The sequence below is a fragment of the Talpa occidentalis genome, unplaced genomic scaffold (genome assembly GCF_014898055.3).
Source record: "Talpa occidentalis isolate TD23 unplaced genomic scaffold, MPIMG_talOcc4v2.1 talOcc4.6, whole genome shotgun sequence".
Taxonomy (NCBI): Eukaryota; Metazoa; Chordata; class Mammalia; order Eulipotyphla; family Talpidae; genus Talpa; species Talpa occidentalis.
This window is the reverse complement of record NW_023604972.1, coordinates 68,607,688-68,628,672: the sequence shown is the minus strand read 5'-3', so window position 1 is coordinate 68,628,672 and position 20,985 is coordinate 68,607,688. Positions and strand designations below refer to the sequence as shown.

General features: G+C 35.0%; 1 protein-coding gene across 8 annotated transcripts in view; it reads right to left on the bottom strand.

The window, feature by feature from the left end:
- TMEM232 (transmembrane protein 232) overlaps window positions 1-20,985 on the bottom strand; it is a 249,512-nt gene that overhangs the window by 182,491 nt on the left and 46,036 nt on the right. For all 8 annotated transcript variants that reach the window (XR_008549210.1, XM_054688079.1, XM_037530317.2 and 5 more), the window contains 4 exons: window positions 19,518-19,623; window positions 8,106-8,263; window positions 5,449-5,548; window positions 2,958-3,121 (listed from right to left, as the gene is read on the bottom strand). Coding sequence is in view for 7 of the 8 variants with exons in the window: in XM_054688079.1 (XP_054544054.1) it covers window positions 2,958-3,121; window positions 5,449-5,548; window positions 8,106-8,263; window positions 19,518-19,623 (528 nt within the window). In the remaining variant the exon portion in view is untranslated. The remainder of the gene's footprint in view (window positions 1-2,957; window positions 3,122-5,448; window positions 5,549-8,105; window positions 8,264-19,517; window positions 19,624-20,985) is intronic.

Here is a 20,985-nt window from a genome sequence, read left to right as displayed (position 1 = left end):
TTCTAAAAAGTGGCAAAAAAGCACACTTAAGTGACTGGTCCCTACTATAAGCACACATGTTATTTTCGTGTGCTGACATCTTACTTTTAAAGATTTCATGGTACCTTATTTGTTTAATGGAAAATAATACATCACTATATTGAGTTAAACACAATTAACTACTACATGGTTAAGCACGACAGTTTAGTCAGCATAAATCAAGTCCTCATATGAAAATGATTATATTTAACTGCTTGAGTTAATGTAAATTACTAAATATATTTTTTCAGTTATCATTATTTACATTTACATGGTGTTTAATAATTTACAAGGGAGTACTTTTTCCACAACAACTTTGAGATTAGTTAGGGCACATATGATGATGACTATGATGGTGATGGTGGTGGTAATGATGATGAAATGTTTTTTTAAGAAATGCATATAGGGCATTAGAGACCTTAACAGCTCCTCTGGATCACACAGTCAGTTGGTCAGATATTTTCTCTTCGTAATTAGTATCCTTTCTATTATACAATAGCTTATATTATATATTTACTGCTATTTTTTTAAACATTTGTGGTTTATTTATTTGTTTGTTTGTTTGTTTATACATGCACTGGGTACAGTCAGAAGCGCGGGAGAGTGAGAGAATTCACCAGAGCCAGAGCAGGGAGCAGAGCAGGCAGAAGGACCGAAGCACACTGCTGAGGGGTACAGCGGGCGGCAGGAGAGGTCTGCGCGTCATGTGGGATCCTCGCCGTCGGCCGGGGATTGAACCAGCGCTACAGAGGCTGTGGGCAGCTTCGCAACCCAGCGCTCAACTGCTGCGCCACCAGGGAGGCCCTACTGCTAATTTTTTTTAACTATTTATTTATTTATTTATTTATTTATTTATTTATTTATTTATACAAGCACTGGGTACAATCAGAAACCCAGGAAGTTGAGAGAATTCACCAGTGCCAGAGCGGGGAACAGAACAGGCAGACTGATGAAGTACACTGCTGAGGGGAGCAGCGGGTGGCAGGAGAGGTCTGCACGCCATGTAGGACCCTCACCAGCGGCCAGGGATCGAACCGGCGCTGCAGAGGCTGTGGGCAGCTTTGCAGCCCAGCGCTCAACCGCTGCGCCACCGAGGAGGCCCACTAAAATATTTTAAACCTTAAAAACAAAATCCCTTTTATGCATGAGGAAGATGGTGTTCACAAGTAACTATAACTAAACAACTCAAATTATTTAGTAAATATCACTCTTTACGTAAACGGTTCGATAAGTAATCGCCTAGAGCGATTACAGTAGATGTGGCTAAATGTCTTTCTTATATATCCCTTATATATTATAATTTCCTTATATTTTGCAATTAATATGCATTCATTGTATATATTAATTAATACATGTTAATTGTATACCATATAATATATATTGTAGTGCCAGAAAGGGCCTAGAGCAGGATATCTACGATTGCAGCAGATGGGCAAAGCAGAGTCCTGGAACCCTCCGTGGCTTTCTCAGGCTTTTGTTGAGCTTTCACATGTAGTGCAGCAACCAGGTACATGGCAGACAGGGGTGGAGGTCCGGGGGAAGGGGGGGCAGGAGTCCAGCAGGTTCCCAAACCCCTGGCAAGTCTTCACTCTGAGCTTCTCTGGCTTTCTTTCTCCCCTTCTCTCTTTCCTGCCTCTTTCTGCTTCTGCCTCTGTTGGTGACTATCTCAATATGCCCCATGGCCCACAGAAATAAACAACACAACTTATAACAAAGTAACAAACAAAATGCAGGTGCCCCATCAGGCAGGGCAATCCTAATGGCAGGAGGGCAGAAAAACCTGAAAACCATTTGTCCGGGCCTCCCCTGGTGGCACAGCAGTTGAGCGCTGGGTTGCGAAGCTGCCTGCAGCCTCTGCAGCGCCGGTTTGATCCCCGGCCCCCCCAGGGCGAGGGTCCCACATGGCGCGCAGACCTCTCCTGCCACCCACTGCTCCCCTCAGCAGCGGATTTCGTCAGTCTGCCTGCTTTGCTCCCCGCTCTGGCTCTGGTGAATTCTCTCACCCTCCCATGTACCCAGTGCTTGTATAAATAAATAAATAAATCTTAACAAAAAAAAAAATTACCCTACACTCACAGGTGAATCTCTAAAAAGGTTAAGTGTTTCAACTGGCATTACGTCAAAAGGATTTTTTTTCTTTTTAAGAAATTATTATGAAAACACATTCTCTATAAACTATAAAATAATAAACATATATGACAAAAAAAGGAATAAAGATTTTAAAACATTTACTGCTTTCTTTTGGAACAAATATAAGATAAATCAATAAACACATCAGGATCCCCAGAGTCTGAGGCTTGCCTTTTGAAGCACCTCAGTCTATATGGTACAGGAACAATTAGGTACTCACAGCGGCTATTTTGCTTAATACATAGTTTATTACTTATCAAGGAATTATATAATTGGGACAGAGGGAATATTATAATGTTGATCATTAACTTACGAGTTCAAAATTAAAGATTTTTTAATATCAAGATTTATTTTAGCTTCTCAATTTTGAACCACTTGATTTTCTTCAGTTTAGTAGCATATTAAATGTTATTACATATGAATTATGGAAGCATGCAAACATGGCACTTGTTCGCAGTAATAGCCTACATTTTATGTACATTCCCTGTAATATCTTAAAATGTTCATTTATAAATCAATCTAAATTATGTTGCAATTTTCAATTAAGTAGCTGTAATGGTATCTATAAGGTAGATGCTACTAAATGTCATTACTCCATATAAAGTCATAGTGATGCATAATGATTCCCCAGCACTAATCACACTAACAACTACGCAGGAAATGTACAAATGGGTGCATGGACTTAGTGTCTTTGCTGTTCACTTCTCCCTGCAGCTAAATCTATCTTCAATAATGCCTACTGAATTGGTGAACACATTATTTAATGATTGTACTTTTATACAATACATCATGCACTAGAATATACTCACCATATTAGAATTTATGTTACCATGTCTTTTCTCATTTTTCAAAGGGTTAAAAATTGACTCGGACAATTCTCCTTTATATATGATTTCCATGATATTTAGAATGAATTGCACATTTGAAAAAATGTTTGGATACTTGTTATATGACTTTCCAGAGGAAGAAAGTGCTGTTGTAAGAAAATTAATGCATAAGAGAAATATTTCATTAGTATCTTGTATTGTATTTCATTTGTCTTTTAGTTATTTAAATATAGTTAACCTGAGTACACTTGCTCAAACTGTTGCACATTCCTCCACCTATTCAACATTTGTTTTGTGTGACACCTGGTGGTGTAATAGAGAACTACAAGGAAATAATTCATACATAAAATAATTCAGCTAATTTATACATGATATAATTCAGAACACTTGCATAATAGTTAAACTCCCAATTAAGTATAGTTACCACATAACAATAATTGAAAACTTCCAAATGAAAATAAATCAAGTTATATTACCCTGTTCACTAATGGATACTTTGAATTTGTATCCTGGAAACAAATCAGTATCAGTGCTTTTAACACAACTTTTCCCATTTTTTCAAGATATTATTGTTATAGATATTTTAAAATGTATACTTTATATAGAGACAATAATTATGTCATTCAACATAATACTATGTGATATTTAACAAAACTACCTTTTTATAAACTTTTAGACAATCTTTGCATTTCAATCTATAAACACTATGGAAAAATTAGTAACAGTCACTCTTCTATAGATATCTAGTTATACGGATAGGCAAAACCTGCTAAAAGCTTCAGGCATCCTGCTGCTGAAGATGAAGACATAGCCTCCAAGTCTCTACCTAACAATATTTGTTAAGAGGGCAAAATCTGGGAACTTAATCTTTATGAAATAGCTATTAGTTTTCTTGAGATATATAAAAAAATAACTAGCTAAATGTGAGAACTTGAGATTTCAAATATGTTTACTATCATCTGAGAATTGGAAGAGTCAATGTATTCACTATGAATCATTAAGAAGAGGATGCTAATGTAATGAAGAAATCCAAATAAGTGATGTGATATAAAAGAACGCCTCTTCTACCAGTCTCCAACCTCATCTTGGTTTCAGAGACTTTCAGAACTTGTAGTAGTGCTAAAATACTTCCACCATTATGTTCCATTATGTTCCATTCCCTCCTCGATTAATTTTTCCTTCATATATTATCCCCTTTCTGTATCTTGAGTCTCTTCATCCCTTATCCTACAACATCCAACCTTCTTTTCTTTTGACCTTGTTGTTTCACCTAAACTATTAACATATTTTCCCATCCTTTTATAGGTACATTTTTGAAGTAGTTCATCATCATCTCATGTTTAAACTTTTACTTCGCTTTTTATTTACCTCCAGTCTGAATTTTGTTTCAACATCTACCTTAGGAGTATTCCCAAGATCAACAAAATACATCACCACTTTCACACTTTTTATTATCCAATACTTCTATAGCTTCTTGATAATGTTGGTCTTCTTGAACCTGCCCTCGTTAGATTCCCACGTCATCACTATTGCCCTTACTTCTCCTTTACTTTATTGTGTGTTACACAATGATCCATTAACTGTTTATGTTCCCAAGACTCTATTCTTATAATTAATTTATTTTCCCACCATCTTCCACCCCCATGTTATTGCAATCACATTAACAGGAATGATTATCAAGTCTTCCAGATTAATGTCCATGAAATAACTTAAGTACTTTTATAATTCTAAGTCTATGTTCTCAATCATTTGCTTTATATATATATATATATATATATATATATATATATATATAGAGAGAGAGAGAGAGAGAGAGATGGATAGATACACATACACACATACATACATACATATCTTTGTGAACTTCAAATTCAGTATGTCCAACATTTGTTATCGGAGAAAATTTTCTTAGTTTAAACATCGTACTATCGACCCTATTAGTAAACACATACAGATAATATACCTGTTAAATTCATCTCTTCCCTTATATTCACCGCCTAAATACAACTGATCACCAAGTCCAGTGCCTTTTATGTCCCAAAATTTTTCAAAAATATTTTATTCTATCACATTCCGATTTAATAGTTTATCTGAATTTTTAAAATCTCTTGCCTAAACTAACATTACAGCTAATTTTCTTTTTTAATCCACTCTTCCCTTATTCCAGTTCTGCATCCACATATTTAGTGTTATCTTACAAAACTATGAATTTAACTTTTTTGAAATCTAGAGAAAAGCAGATACTATTATAAATGAGGAAACTAAGTCACCAGCAAGGTCACCTATTTATATAAGTAGTAAAGTTAAAAACAAAATCTATGCAGTTTGGCGTAGAACCTATGCTTGTCAATATCATACCTATTATCTTTCATGGGGGAAAAGAAAAACACCTTTATTTTCTATAGGAACAGTGTGAACTTCTCAAAATACAAGATAAAATATTTGTTAGTATAGAAAATAGAAGATGGTCTACCATAAAAATATGGTTGAAGCCTAAGTAAATGTTGTTGAAAATTTTCTAGATGACCATGCAGGAAAAATATATAAAGTCGTAAGAAGACCAAATAGGCAATCTGTCAAAAGAGAAAGAAAAAATCATGTTTGTGCTGCATCAATAAATGTTTAAAACTCATAGTAAAATAACCATTTTATTATTACATTTGCTTTTGATGAAACAATTTCAAACTCACATGAGATTATATGCTTTTGGAACAACTTTAAAATATTTACATCAAGGTTGAAATACTGTTTCTGGCAAAAAAGAATGTATAAATCACCTAAATATTACATATAATGACCAAAATTGAATATTGTTTTGTTGTATGCCCTTTAGAACAGTATTTTCAAATTGCAAGTCATACACCTTAATTGAGTCATAAAATCAATTGAGAGAGGAATTTAAATAAAAGTAAATATCATAGTACATTACCTACTTCCTTGTTTCAGTATATAAATGAATGCATATGTGTGCACTGCAATGTATTGCAAGGCAAAACAACTTTCTTCCTTTGGGTCTCAATAAAAAATAAAATGAAAAAGTATTGCTTTAGGTAGTTTTAATAAATATTCTGCCTATGCATAGTATACTATATTAAGATTCCCATTCCTACATAAATACACACACCCACAATGTCATTACTAAATAAACACTGTAATATCTTAAATAAAATTTAAAATACTTGTATAGCTATAGCAGCTTCATTTACATAAACTACAAAAATGAATCATCTGTTTTATAAATGTATGTGCAAGATTTGACAGAAAATGAGGAAAAAGTATGATGATTTGTCAAATATTAAAACTAGTTATACCACATGATCTAGTAATTCTACTCCTAGGTATTTACCCAAAAAACACAAAAACACTAATTCAAAAGGATACATGTACTCCTTGGTTGACATTAGCACCGTTTATAATAACCAAGTTGTGGAAGCAACCCAACTGCCCAATAACAGGTGAATGGATAAAGAACATGTGGTGTATGTACATAATAGAATACTACTCAGCTATAAAAAACATGAACTCTCATCATTTGCTACAACATGGATGGAACTGGAGGTGATAATGCAAAGTGAAACAAGTCAGGAAAAAGACAAACATGGGATGGTAGATGTGGAGTATAGAGAAACAAAAGGTCAGACATCTCGAAACTAGTAAAATATCCTAAAAGTCTGACTTTAGAATTGAGGCTACCAGAGGAGAAGGGGGAGGGGAAGAACAAATGGGAAAAGGCACAATAGATCATGGTGGAAGACTATTGGATGGGCGCCTCTGTGGTGCATGTGGTGTGAGATCTTATACATGAAAGATGTGATCCTATACCTGAAAAATCATGTACAGTGTTATAAACCAGTGTTAGCTATAAAAATTTTTTTAAAGAATGGAAAAGTGTTATTAGACAAAAGATATGAGAAGGAAAAACAGATTTGCTCTGTTTTTCCATTTCATTTTTTTTTCCATTATTAACGATAGATAATATGTGTACATACATACATACATACATACATACATGTAAGAGCATGAGTATGTATGTATATATATATATATATACACAATGGACACCTATGTCTATGTTAGTATGTATGTGTGTAATTATATATGTTTATGTATATATAGCTTTTGGAATCTAAACAATAAATTTATAAATATAATCTTTTATATGTCTCCATAGTAGATGGTTTGAGAAACAGAAATAATTTTTAAAAGGTCACATAATCTTTACATGCAAATACAGTCATTCTTAATAACATGTCTCTTCTCCCCAATCTTCTAAGCAAAGTCTCATTTCCTTGTATGTTCAATTTCTGTCATGTGCTATCTGTATTTCGCCTGGTTTCACCATCAGTCTTTTATCCAAAACATATCAGAGAACATCTAAGCTTGATGAATAAGAACTAAAATACAGCATCTTCCAAAAATGCCCTAATATCCTACTCATGAATAATTTCAAGCTCAGTTTCTAATATTTCACGATCAAAATTGAACAAGAAAAATGTATTTTTGCAAACAATAAATTTCAATTGTGATTCAATTGTGATATTCTTGGAGAAACTCTTCTTCTAGACTTTCTTTCCTTTCTTTGCCAAAAAATCAGTAGTTTCACTAAATTTATTTGACTAATAAGTTTTGCAGAAGTCAACCATTCTCTTCATAGGGAACAGAACCACATGACTTCCAGGACCTTATGAAACATGAGCTACATAAAAATAGTTTTCCATATTTTATCTCTAAAATGACATAGAATACTAAGAGAACAATTCAGCTTCTCAAATTGGGCAACAATGAAGGTTATTTGTCAGTATTTTTAAAATAGCACAGGGACACTTAAGAATTCTTAAAATAGAGAAAATAAAAGTTGTGTATACTCAGACATAAGTATAACTTGATTTTTAATTAAATATCTTTTTCTTACAGTGTTTGTAAAATTATATAGTCTCAAATATCCAACTTGTTATTGGATAACAAGTAATAACGTAGCATCCACATGTAGAGAAGATTAAAATAAACAATTACATCAGAGAATATTCCATAATAAAACTAAATGTCCTGTCCAGGTTCTAAAACAGACATCATGGGGATACATGTAGTACATGCAGTGACTAAAACACACTAAAATATTTTAAAACATACCTTTGTCAGCTTCAGCTCAACTGAATATAAGTATGTCTTTAGGAATGCATCACAACATAGTCTATATAAAACTGATTCCGCAACAAAAAATAACACAGGGAGATGGTCTTTATCAAAGGAAGCATGGTCCAGTGAAGCATAAAGTATATTCAAGGCTTCTGAAATATCAAGAAGTAGAAATTCCATGTTTATAAATCATGCTGTTTTTCTACATGCTATAATTAGACCATGCAATTAACTATTTGCTCAATCATAAAGACCAGATTGCAATTTTAAAATATGTACAAATTATTTGACTGCCCTCCCATCAAGACACCTTCCCTCTTGAACCTGAGCAGTCTTATAATGATGTCCACCAATAGAATGTGACAGAAGTGATACTGCATGACCTCTGAGGCTAGTTTAGGAAAGAAATACAGCTGGTGTATAGATAAGTCTTCAAGACAGTAGCTGTGGAATCCTAAGTTGCCATGTATGATATCCAACTACTCAAAAATTACCTATCTAGAGAAATTTCAGAGGAGAGATAAATGCCTGAAGAGTCCCAGATGTTCCACTCAACACTAAATAAATCACCACACCACATATGTAGGGAATAATAGGAATGATGGGGGAATAGGACAGAACTGGATGATGAAAAGGTAGTGCTGAAGATGAGTGCTATAAAAGAGAAGAGCAATGAATTAGAAAATCAAGGGAAGGCAAAGCAAAACTGATAAAGGAAGAATATAAATAAGGTCTTAGAGAGAAAATAGCACCAAAAATAGACACAAAGGATTTGAAGTGATGTCATGTAAATGTAAAAGGAAGAAAAGCAAATGCAGAGGTTTGCAAAAGAAAAATTCTCTCATGTTCAAGGAACAAGAAGACCACTAGAGCTGGAATAGTTGCTGTTGAATAGAGTGTTGTGTGTAGAATAAAAAAAAGCAGGGCCTCCCTGGTGGCACAAGGGCTTAAGCACTGCACTATGAAGTAATCTGCAGCCTCTGCAGCACAAGTTCAATCCCCAGCCAGCCAGGGAGCAACCCACATGGCGAGGCAGACCCCTCCTGTCTCCTCCTCACTGCTCCCCCTCAGCAGAGTATTTCAGTCAGTCTGCCTGTTCTGTTCCCTACTCTGTCTCTGGTGAATCCTCTCACCCCCCGCCTCTCTGGCCTGTACCCCAGCTCTTGTATGCATAAATAAATAAATAAATATTTTTAAAAATAGAATAAAAAAGCAAAGACAGAGTCAGGGATTTCAGCAAGATGGCTGCAGAGAGAACATTAGGCTTGCCTTCTGCATATATCCACAACTAATTTGCCACAGAAGAAAGTTAATAACCGCTAAAACCTCATACACAGCAACAATGTTCCAGAAGAAAAGGATAAGAAAAACTTCAACTAAATCATTTGTAATAATATCAGGGCACAACAAAATATAAGATGGAAGAGTGCCTGTTCTATGGTACCCCACTACAGCTACTATGCCACTAGAAGGCCAGTAGAGGACACATACCCACATTGGGGACTTTGGGGACCCAGCAATATACTGGATAAGGAGATACACAGAATTAGTGTCCAAGACAGAGAGTACACTATTAGAGAATGTAGGACCAGGCATGCAAAATGATTATAACTGGCTTGAGATGGAGGTCCCTAATATACAAACCAGTGGGAAGAGTCAGGTGTGATCACCTGTGTCTCTTTATAGAAAAGGCTACTATTTGCAGCCTGAGATTATGATATTTTAAATACCTACCACTGCCCCACCAAAGACCAAATACAAGTCAACTGAATACTTTCACTAACTGGAGTTTTAAACACTTGGATAATTACAATAGAACAAGTACCTCAGGGTAAGGATCTTTACTGGAAAAGCAAAGAGAACAACTCCCAGTTCATGATACTGTCTCAATTACTATCCATGCCCAAGGGTACATCTAGTGCTCAAACATAACATCTTGATTGAGGTCGGTACAAGATTAGGAGCTGGCCTAAAAAGTGAATCACTATGGATACCCATCATACAATTCTGCTACACACAACACAGTAGGACTTTCGAATCCCTGAGACTGTTTTGAGAAAGCCCTTTTCTGCCCCAATGCCCCAGTTCTTTCCTACCTATAACACATCATCGCTAATATCAGTTCTTCAGAAATGTTATTAGGTAAAGGGACAGTAGTCTTAAATTTCATTCTTACTACAACTTATAAAATCTAAAAATTAAAAGACAAAAGAATATATCAAAAATGCAGGGGTGGGCCTCCCCGATGGCATAGCGGTTGAGCGCTGGGTTGCGAAGCGGCCCGCGGCCTCTGCAGCACCGGTTCGATCCCCGGCTGCTCCCCGGCCACCAGAGGAGGGTCCCACATGGCGCACAGACCTCTCCTGCCGCCCGCTGCTCCCCTCAGCAGTGTACTTCCGTCCTTCTGCCTGCTCTGCTCCCCGCTCTGGCTCTGGTGAATTCTCTCACCCTCCCACGCTTCTGACTGTACCCAGTGCATGTATAAACAAACAAACAAACAAACAAATAAATAAATAAATAAATAAATAAAACATGCCTCTATTTAAAAAAAAAAATGCAGGGGTAAAAAAATAAAACAAGATTAAAAAACCCTTAGTACAGTATAACTGCAGATTATGCCCAAAGAGGAGTTCAATGTAACAATTATAGTAATACTAACTTATTGAAATACATATATATGTGTATACCTGTACACATATATATGCTTACATATGAGACTGTTATGTTTAGAAAGAAAGAATGTATCTATAAAATGAAATAATCAATTTTCAACTTTAATAGAGGAACTCAAAATCAAACAAAAGCAAATAATGGAGAGAACTAGTGAAATTGAAAGTATGATGTCAGTTTATTGCAGCACCATTTACTATAGCTACATCATGGAAATAACCTAAGTGCCCCAAAACAGATGAGTGGATCAAAATTCCATATACACTATGGAATTTTACTCAGCAATCAAAAAGATAAACTCAAGCAATTTGTGGCAACATGGATGGATGGAGTGGGAAGGGATAATGCAAAATGAAATAAGTCAGAAGGAGACAGATAAATACTGGATGGTGTCACTAATATGTGGAATACAAAGTAACTAAATTAAGAGTCAGATAAAGATTAGCTTAAAAACTAACCCTTGATTCCAGACTACAGATCTGAAACACCAAGGGGGAGGGAGTGGGGTAAGAACAAAGAGGAAAGCACAAAGGACCATGCTGGGGGACTATGGGTGAGTTGTTTGTGCGTGCACTACAGTGGTAATAGCTGCTGAGGGTATCCAAATATTACCTCAATTAAAAATACATATAAGTAACTTTAAAGAAATACAAAGCTCTTAGAACAGTTTATTTACATAGGAGTATGTATTAAGGGGACTCAATAAAAGATAACTGTCATCATCCTATTTTATAAATCAGTAAAAGTTTTTTACAAGACTCCCACTCTAGGTAATGACAGACTGGTATGTAAATTTATGTCCTCTTTTGCATACTGATTTTTAATCACCTGAAAACTAGATAAAAGTCCTATTTTACAGAGTAAGATAACTCAGGTTAAATAACTTGCAGTCACATAGTTCATCAATGTTAGAATTTCAACCCAAACAAAGAAAAACCAAAGATATAAAAAAAATCAATTTAAAGAAATAATAGCTTAGAACCAGCTCAACCTGGGAAATGAATGTGATGACCTGATCCAAGAGTTCTGAACAAAATAATACCAGACAGAAATATTCTGAGACGCAGATAGGATATTAAAATTGTCGACAAGAAAAACAAAGGTAACCTATAAAGGAACACTAGTTTGGCTGTCAATGTACTTTCCAGTAGAAAATGTATAAGCAAGAAAGAAGGGTAAGAGATATGTAAAGTACAAAAAGAAAAAGATTACCAGTCTAGAATCCTTTGTCCTGCATGATTAACATATAGCTAGAAGGAAGAGTAAGGAGTTTCACTGAAAAGCAAAAACTAGAAGAATTAATCAACACCTACCAGACACTATTTAAAAATTGATAAAGTGGTTACTATAAATCAAGAGAAAAACAAATATATAGAGAGACAACTAAAGTATATAATATGGAGGAGGAGGAGAAGAATAATATGACACAACAGAATGTGTTTCAGATCATATGTTCAAGGGCTACGCAAGTAGTACATCAAATGATAACATCAGAAGAATCTTCATGCAAAAATCACATTTAATACAATGGAAATGTTAAACAAAACATAAAGAGTATATCAGAAAGTAAAAGGAAAAGTCAAACTAAAAAAAATGATAATGAGCACTTACGTCTCAACAATCACTTTAAGTAAATGACCTGAATTCACCAGTAAAAAAAGTAAAGAGTGGGTAAGTAGATTTCTAAACAAACCCAAATTCTGTTGTTTAAGGAAACCCATTTTACCAATAAAGGTAAGCACAGACTTAATAGCTAATGTTTGCAAAAAAAATACTGCAAGCAAATGGCTATTAAAAAAGATCAAGAACAACTATTCTTACACAAGATAAATTAGACTTCTGATTTAAAAAGCTATTAAGAGATAGAAATGGACATTACATTATGAATAAGGGACTAACACAACAAAAAGAAGTAACACATAAATATATATGCACCAAATAGCAGAGCACCAAATGCATAAGACAAAACAGACCTAAAAAGAGAAATTGACAACAACACATTAATACGTAGGAATTTTAATACTCCACATATAACTATGGACAGATCGTCAAGAAAGAATAAATATTGAAACAAAGGCCTTAAATAAGAAGTTAACAACAAATAGTCTTAGCAGACATATCCAGAACATGCCACAAAAATTAAATAAATAAATAAATAGATAGATAGATAGATAAATAAATAAATGCTAAATACACCTTTTCTTTTTTGAGGTGCACATGAACATTTTCAAGAAAAGATTATATGCAGGGAAACAAGTCAATTATTTGAAAAACCACAAAGCTTGAAATTATACCAAGAACTAGTTCTGAACATAAAGTAATAAAGCTAGAAACCTGTGGGGGAAAAAGTAAAATCTATAAATGTATGGAGACTGAAAAACAGGCTGCTTAAAACAAACTGGGTAAAAGAGGAAATCAAAGTAGAAATCAAAAAAATATCCTGAGACAAACAAAATTGTTGCTACAAGCTACCAGAATCTATGGGATGTAGGAAAAGCCTTTTTAAAAGTGAAAATATTAATAATTACAATACAGGCCAAAGTAAGGAGCAAGAAAATTTCCAGATAAACAGCTAAAACTATATTTAAAGCAAATTGAAAAAAAGAGGAACAAACAAGATGCAAAGTTAATAAAAGGAAAGAAATAAGAAAAATAAGAGTATAAATAAATGAAATAAACATCAAAAGGACTATAAAAAAGATTGATGTACCTAAGTGTTGGTTCTTTGTAAAAGATAAATAAAATAGGGCCTCCCTGGTAGTACAAGGGATTAAGATGCAACATATAAAGCTATCCACAGCCACTTCAGCAAGTGGGAGTTCATTCCCCAACCGGGGAGCTACCCACATGGTGCAGTCAGACCTCTCCTGACTCCCCCACTGCTCCCCTCAGCAGTGTATTTCAGCCAATCTGCCTGTTCTGTTCTCTACAATGTCTCTGGAGAATCCTCTCACCCCCCACACCTCTGGCCTGTACCCCAGCTCTCGTATGCATACATAAATACATCTTTTTTATTTAAATATTTTATTTTATATAATTCTTACATCTTTTTTCTTCTTTGCACAATGTATGCATTTTCATTTTGGTTATATTCCCCATACAATTGTACCCCCCCTTATTTTGACTCTAGTCCTTCCTTTCCCCGCCCCTCCCTCCCGCCCCCTGTAGTGTGTTTCTGGTTTATAGCTGCTTGTTGATTTTGATTTTTACTTTGTATTGATTAGTCTTTTTCCTGGTCTCTTATTTAGGTTTTCTAAATCCCTGCTATGAGTGAAACCATCCAGTATTTTTCTTTTTCTTTCTGACTTATTTCACTGAGCATGATCCCTTCTAGCTCCATCCATGTTGCTGCAAACTGCATGTGTTTATCTTTTTTGATTGCTGAGTAATATTCCATTGTGTACATGTACCACATCTTCTTGATCCAGTCATCTATTTTTGGGCATTTGGGTTGCTTCCATAGCTTAGCTATTGTAAATAGTGCTGCTATAAACATAGGGATGCAGGTGCCCTTTGGAATTACTGTTTCTGTGTCATTTGGGTAAATACCTAGGAGTGGAATTGCATAAATACATCTTTAAAGAAAAAATAAATGAAACAGATGAATTACCTGGGCTAACAAGAAGAGAAAAAACAAGAATAAACAATCAAAAATGAAAGAAAGGAAATTACTATGGATAACATAGAAATACAAAGGATCATAAGAGATTACATTGAACAATTATATACAATTATTGAAAAATAAATTGGATAGCCTCAAAGAAATGTACAAATTTCTAGATATAGTTTACCAAGAGTAAACCACAAAGAAACAGAAGAATTGAATAAATTGATGACAAACATGGAATTAAAACAAACAAACAAAAAAAAGCTTCCCCAAAACAAAAGCCCACAGTTAGACAGCTTTACAAATTGATTCTATCAAATATTTAAAGAGGAATTCCTACCCATCTTGCTCAAATTATTTTAAAAATCCAAGAAAAATGAGTGGCTCCTAATACATTTTAGGATGCTAGTACTCTTAATGTTGAAACCAGATAAAGAAAACACTCATACACTAATATTCCTGTTAAAAACTGATGCAAAAAGGTGTCAATAAAATACCTGCAAGTCAAATTCAAGAGTGTATCACAAGGGGGGCCTCCCCTGGTGGCGCAGCAGTTGAGCGCTAGGTTGTGAAGCTGCCCACAGCCTCTGCAGCGCCAGTAAGATCCCCAGCCACTGGTTGAGGGTCCCACATGGCGCACAGACCTCTCCTGCCACCCGCTGCTCCCCTCAGCAGTGTACTTCGTCAGTCTGCCTGTTCTGTTCTACGCTCTGGTTCTGGTAAATTCTCACCCTCCCATGCTTCTGAATGTGTCCAGTGCTTGTATAAATAAATAAATAAATCTTTAAAAAAAGAAAGAGTGTATCAAAGGGTTTTACATCATGATCAAGAAGGATTTATTCCAGTAGTGCAAGAATAGTTTAATATATATAAATAAAACAATGTTAACAAAAGCGAACAAAAAAATCATGTGGTATAACTCAGCTTCACTTATGATAAATCTAAGATGGGAAGCAACCTACCTCGGTATAATAAATGCCATATATCAGAAACCAGCAGTATAAATACAATGATTAATGACAAAAAAAACTGAAAGTGTTCCCTTCAAATTCAGGAATGAAAAAAAAAAAAGGATACCCTTTGTCATCGGTTATTTAATTTAGTATGAAAAATTTTGGCTATATGAATTGACAATAGGAAACAAAGACAATCCAAGTTGGAAAAGAAGTGAAACTATCAGATGATAAAATATTATATGTGGAAAATCCTAAAGACTTAACATAAAACTATTAGAAGCAATAAATGAATATCTAAAGTGGGTGACTACAAAACCAACAGACAAAAATCTGTAGCATTCTTATATATAAACAACAAAAGAGAAGAAATATTTTTTAAAAAATATTCAATACACAATCACTTCAAAAAAATCAAATATCCAAAATTCATTTGTCCTATACTATGTGCAAACAATAAGATAGAAGAAATTAAGAAAACTAAACAATTTGCAGATACACCCAAAAAAGAAAAAAAATAATAAATGACCAGGAGTAAACTTTGTAAGAAAGGTGGTTAAGTAACTATACAAAGAAAAGTGTAAGACACTGTTAAAACAAATAGAAGACACAAAGCAATGGAAAGCTATTTCCTGTTCATGGATTCAAAAAGAATTAGTATTGTCAAAATGGCCATCCTTCCTAAAGAAATATACAGATTCAGTGCAATATCTATCAAAATACCAATGGTATTTGTCAAAGATAAAAAACAATACTGAAATTCATAGGGGACCACAAAAGACCCCAAATATCCTAAGTAATCCTGACAAAAATGAGGAAGAATGGCTGTATCACGCTTCCAGATTTCAAACTATGTGACTAAGCTAGGACAATAAAGACATTATGGTCCTAACACAAAAACAGACACAGAACCAGTGAATAGAATTGAAATTGCAGAAATAAACCCAAACCTATTTGGACAGTTAATCTTCAAAAAAAGGAGTCAATAATATATACTGGAAAAGGAAACCCTCTCCAATAAATACTGTTGGGAAAACTGTTGTATAAAAAAGAAAATGAACACTAGACCAGTATATCAAACCATACACAAAAGGCCACATAAAATGGATAAAAGACTTGGATGTAAGACATGAAACCCTAAAATACAAAAAAGAAAACATAGGCAAAATATTCACAACATAACTTTCAGTGACATTTTTGCAAATTCATCTCCAGTGGCAAGGAAAACAAAAGAGGGTAGAAACTATTGGTACTACATCAAACTAAAAATCTCTGTGCAGTGAAAGAAATCATACTAAAACAAAAAGGCCCCGTACTGAAAGGAAAAACTTATTTGCAAACCATGTATCTGTCAAGGACTGCTATCAAAGACTTAAAAAGAGCTTATACAACACAACAACAAAATAACCTAATCAAAAATTGGGCAGAAGAGCTAAACAGGCTTTTCTCCAAAGAAGACATAAGTGGCCAACAGGCAGGTGGAAAAATACTCATCATCACTTAATATCAGGGAAATACAAATCAAAACCACAATGAGATACCACATTAGACCTGTGAGAATGGCCCATATCAAAAAGACCATGGCCTCCCATGGTAGCACAGGCAGTTGACTGCAGTGCTGTGAAGCCGTCTGCAGCCTCTGCAGCATGGGTTCGATCCCGGCCAGCCAGCAAAAATCCCACATGGCCTGGTAGACCACTCCTGTCTCGCCTGCTGCTCCTCTCAGCCATATATTTCAGTCAGTCTGCCTATTCTGTTCCCCACTATGTCTCTGGTGAATCCTCTCACCCTCCCGCGCATCTGGCCTGTACCTTGGATCATGTATGCATGAATAAATAAATCCTAAAAAAAAAAAAATCTTTAAAAAATAAAAAAGACCAGAAACAACAAATACTACTATTAAGGTGTAGGGGAAAAGTAGCCCTCTTATACTGTTGGTGAGAATGTAAATTGGTCCAGTCCCTGTGAAAAACAGTATGGAGGTTTCTCAGAAGTCTAAAAATGGATCTGACATATCAACAATAACTCTACTCTTAGGTATCTACCCAAAGAATAGAAAAATCATGAATTCAAATGGATGTATTCACTCCTTTGTTCACTGAGGCACTATTTGCAATAGCCACACTATGGAAACAATCTAAGTGTCCAAAAAAAAATAAGTGGATAAAGAGGATTTGTTTTATATATAAACTCAATGGACTGCTATTTAGAGGTCAAAAAAGACACTCATGCCATTTGCGGTAACATAGATGGAGCTGGGAGGGATTACGCTGAGTGCAATAAGTCAGGAGGAGAAGGACAAATGCTGAGGTATCTATTATATGTGAGATATAGAGAAACCGAAGGGTCAGATCAAACTTTAAAACTAAAACTATCCCTTGAAAGCTGATCATAGAACTAAGGCATCCAGAGTAGGAAAAGAATCAAATACCTCAAAATTATTCTACTCCAGGAGATGAAGGGCCTAATGGGAGGAAAACTACAGATGCTATTAAAGGATTTAGATAGTGACATAAAGAAATGGAAGGACATCCCATGCTCATGGATACAAAGCATAAATATAATAAAAATAACTATAACTACCTAAAGTAATATATACATTAAATGTAATCCCCATAAAAATACCAAAAACATTTTTAAAGAAATTTACCAAAATACACTGAAAATTATATATAACCATATAAGCCCTCAAACAGTTAAAGCAATCCTGAAAAAGGAAAAAAATGGAGGCATCAAATTACCCGACTTTATAGTATAAAGCAACAGTACAAAGAGAAACATGGTTTTAGATTAAATAAATACATGAATCAATTGAATAGCATCAAAAATCAGATATAAATCCATGCAAACATCAATACTATAATTCATGATAAAGGAGTCATAGTGGTACAATGGAGAAAGAAGAATTTCTGGGAAAACCAAATGCCACGCACAAGAAGGTGGTGACTCCAAAATAATTCAGTGTACAAAATAATTCCCAATGGATTAAACACATAGATACTAGTCTTGCAACAATAAAGTATAAAAGCAGGGCCTCCCTGGTGGTGCAGGGGTTAAAGACAGCACTATCAAGCTATTGCCAGCCACTACAGCACTAGTTCAATCTAGCCAGGGAGGTGACCCACATGGCTCAGCAGACCTCTCCTGTCTTGCCCTCTGCTCCCTTAAGCAGTATATTTCAGTACATCTGCCTGTTCTGCTCTCCACTGTCTCTGGTGAATCCTCTCACTACCCCCCACACCTCTGGCTTATACCCCAGTTCTTGTATGTATAAAAAAATAAATCTTAAAAAAAATTAAGGGGGATTACCAAGATTAGTTTAGATGGACACATAGTGGATCAAATCACAAAAATCTTCTGAATCACAAGACAACAGGATACTTAAATCAAGCTGAGGTTTAATTGATGAAGAAGAGCAAGTGACTGCTGGTTATCAGTTATCGATATTTATGTCAGTATCACTTATAAAAATTGCATAGCAATTGGGCTGTGAATGGCAGTGGATGAAGTATCATAAAGTCATGTTAAATACAACAATCATTGTTAATCTCCCTGTTGCTTGAAAGTTCCTAGACAGAACTACAAACCCTAATTTGCATAGGGAAATATTCTTGAACCTTATATTAACATTCCAGAACTCATTTTAAAAGACTTATGCATAAAAATTAGGAGAATAATAAAAAGAATTTTACCTCCTAAATAATAGTGTTTTTTAGATTGATTGGAAGTGTTTTTGAAAGACTATATATTAATGAGAAGTTATCAATGAAATGGTAAAAAGCCAAATGGCTGTTTAAAATAAGTAAAAACAAATGTCTGTGAGATTAAAGGTTTATGAGAAAAAATAGTAAAATCCAGCAATGAGTTTTCTATAGTGTCCTTTCAACTGAAAATCACTAAATGGCATTTTATATTACATTTTTAAGTAGTTACTAATTTCAGAATAATAAAACTACATTGAGATTTTTGTAATGATTTTGTTATTAAAAAGTTGAGCAAATTCATATATTCAAAATTGGAAATGGAACTTAAAAAATCAAACATCAGATATTTCAATAGAGAAATGCAAGTGTTCCTTGATTCCTGCACAATTTCTAAATAATAAAGATCACAAATTATGGGTGCTAATCTAGAAAATATTTAGGGTAATTAAGAAATACTAATCAGACCACATACCATCTTGGATTTCTCCTTTGCACTGAGCCAGGTATATCACTGAAGTCCATGCAGTGGGAAGATGCACGTGCTTCCCAGAACCCAAGGTTTTGAGACCCAATTTTCGCTATTATGGGGAAACAGGAAAGAGGCAGAACAAAATTTGTAGCTATATTATGAATTTCTTTCTTTCTCCCTCCATTCATTCTTTAACTGTATTCTCCTTTTTAAAAGATTTATTTATTTATGCATAAAGGAACGGGGGTACAGGCCAGAAGTGTGGGGGGGGGTGGTGAGAGGATTCACTAGAGATAGAGTGGGGAACAGAACAAGCAGACTGACTTAAATACACTGCTGAGGGGAGCAGCAGGCAAGACAAGAGAGGTCTGCTGTGCCCTGTGGGTTAATTCCCTGACCAGGATGGAACTCATGGTGCAGTGGCTGCTTACAGTTTCATAGTGCTGAGACTTAACCCCTTGCACAATCAGGGAGGGCCCTTTAACTATATTCTTTTTTTTTAAATAATAAATTTTATTTTTATATTCCCCATACAATTGCAACCCCCCCATTCTGACTCCAATCCCTCCCCTCCCGCCACCCACCTCCCAAAAAGTATCTCTGCTTCATAGTTTTTTGTTGATTTTGATTTTCACTTTCTTATAGTTATTCATTTTCCTGGTCCTTTATTTAAGTTTTCTAGATTCCTGCTATGAGTGAGACCATCCGGTATTTTTCTTTTTCTTTCTGGCTTATTTTGCTGAGCATGATCCCTTCCAGCGCCATCCATGTTGCTGCAAATTGCATGTGTTTATCTTTTTTGAATGATGAGTAATATTCCATGGTGTATATGTACCATATCTTCTTGATCCAGTCATCTATTTTTGGGCATTTGGGCTGTTTCCAAAGCTTAGCTATTGTAAATAGTGCTGCTATAAACATAGGGGTGCAGGTGTTCTTTGGAATTGATGTTTCTGTGTCCTTTGGGTAAATACCTAGGAGTGGAATTGCTGGATCATATGGAAGCTCTATGTTTAGTAGGTCCAGAAATCTCCACACAGCTCTCCATAGTGGTTGGACCAGTTTGCACTCTCACCAACAGTGCAGAAGAGTTCCTTTTTCTCCACACCCTCGCCAACATTTGTTGTTGCTAGTTTTTTTAATATGTGCCATTCTCACTGGTGTAAGATGGTATCTCATGGTAGTTTTGATTTGCATTTCCCTGATGACAAGTGATGTTGAACATTTTTTCATATGCCTGTTGGCCATTTGCATTTCCTCTTCAGAGAAGTTTCTATTTAGCTCTTCTGCCCATTTTTTGACGGGATTATTTTCTTTGTTGTTGTTGTTGAGTCTCATCAGCTCTTTGCAGATTTTTGTGATCAGTCCTTTATCATTAGTGTTGTGTGCAAAAATGTTCTCCCAGTTGGTGGGGTTTCTCTTTGTTTTTGTTATTGTCTCTTTTGCTGTGCAGAAGCTTTTTAATTTGATG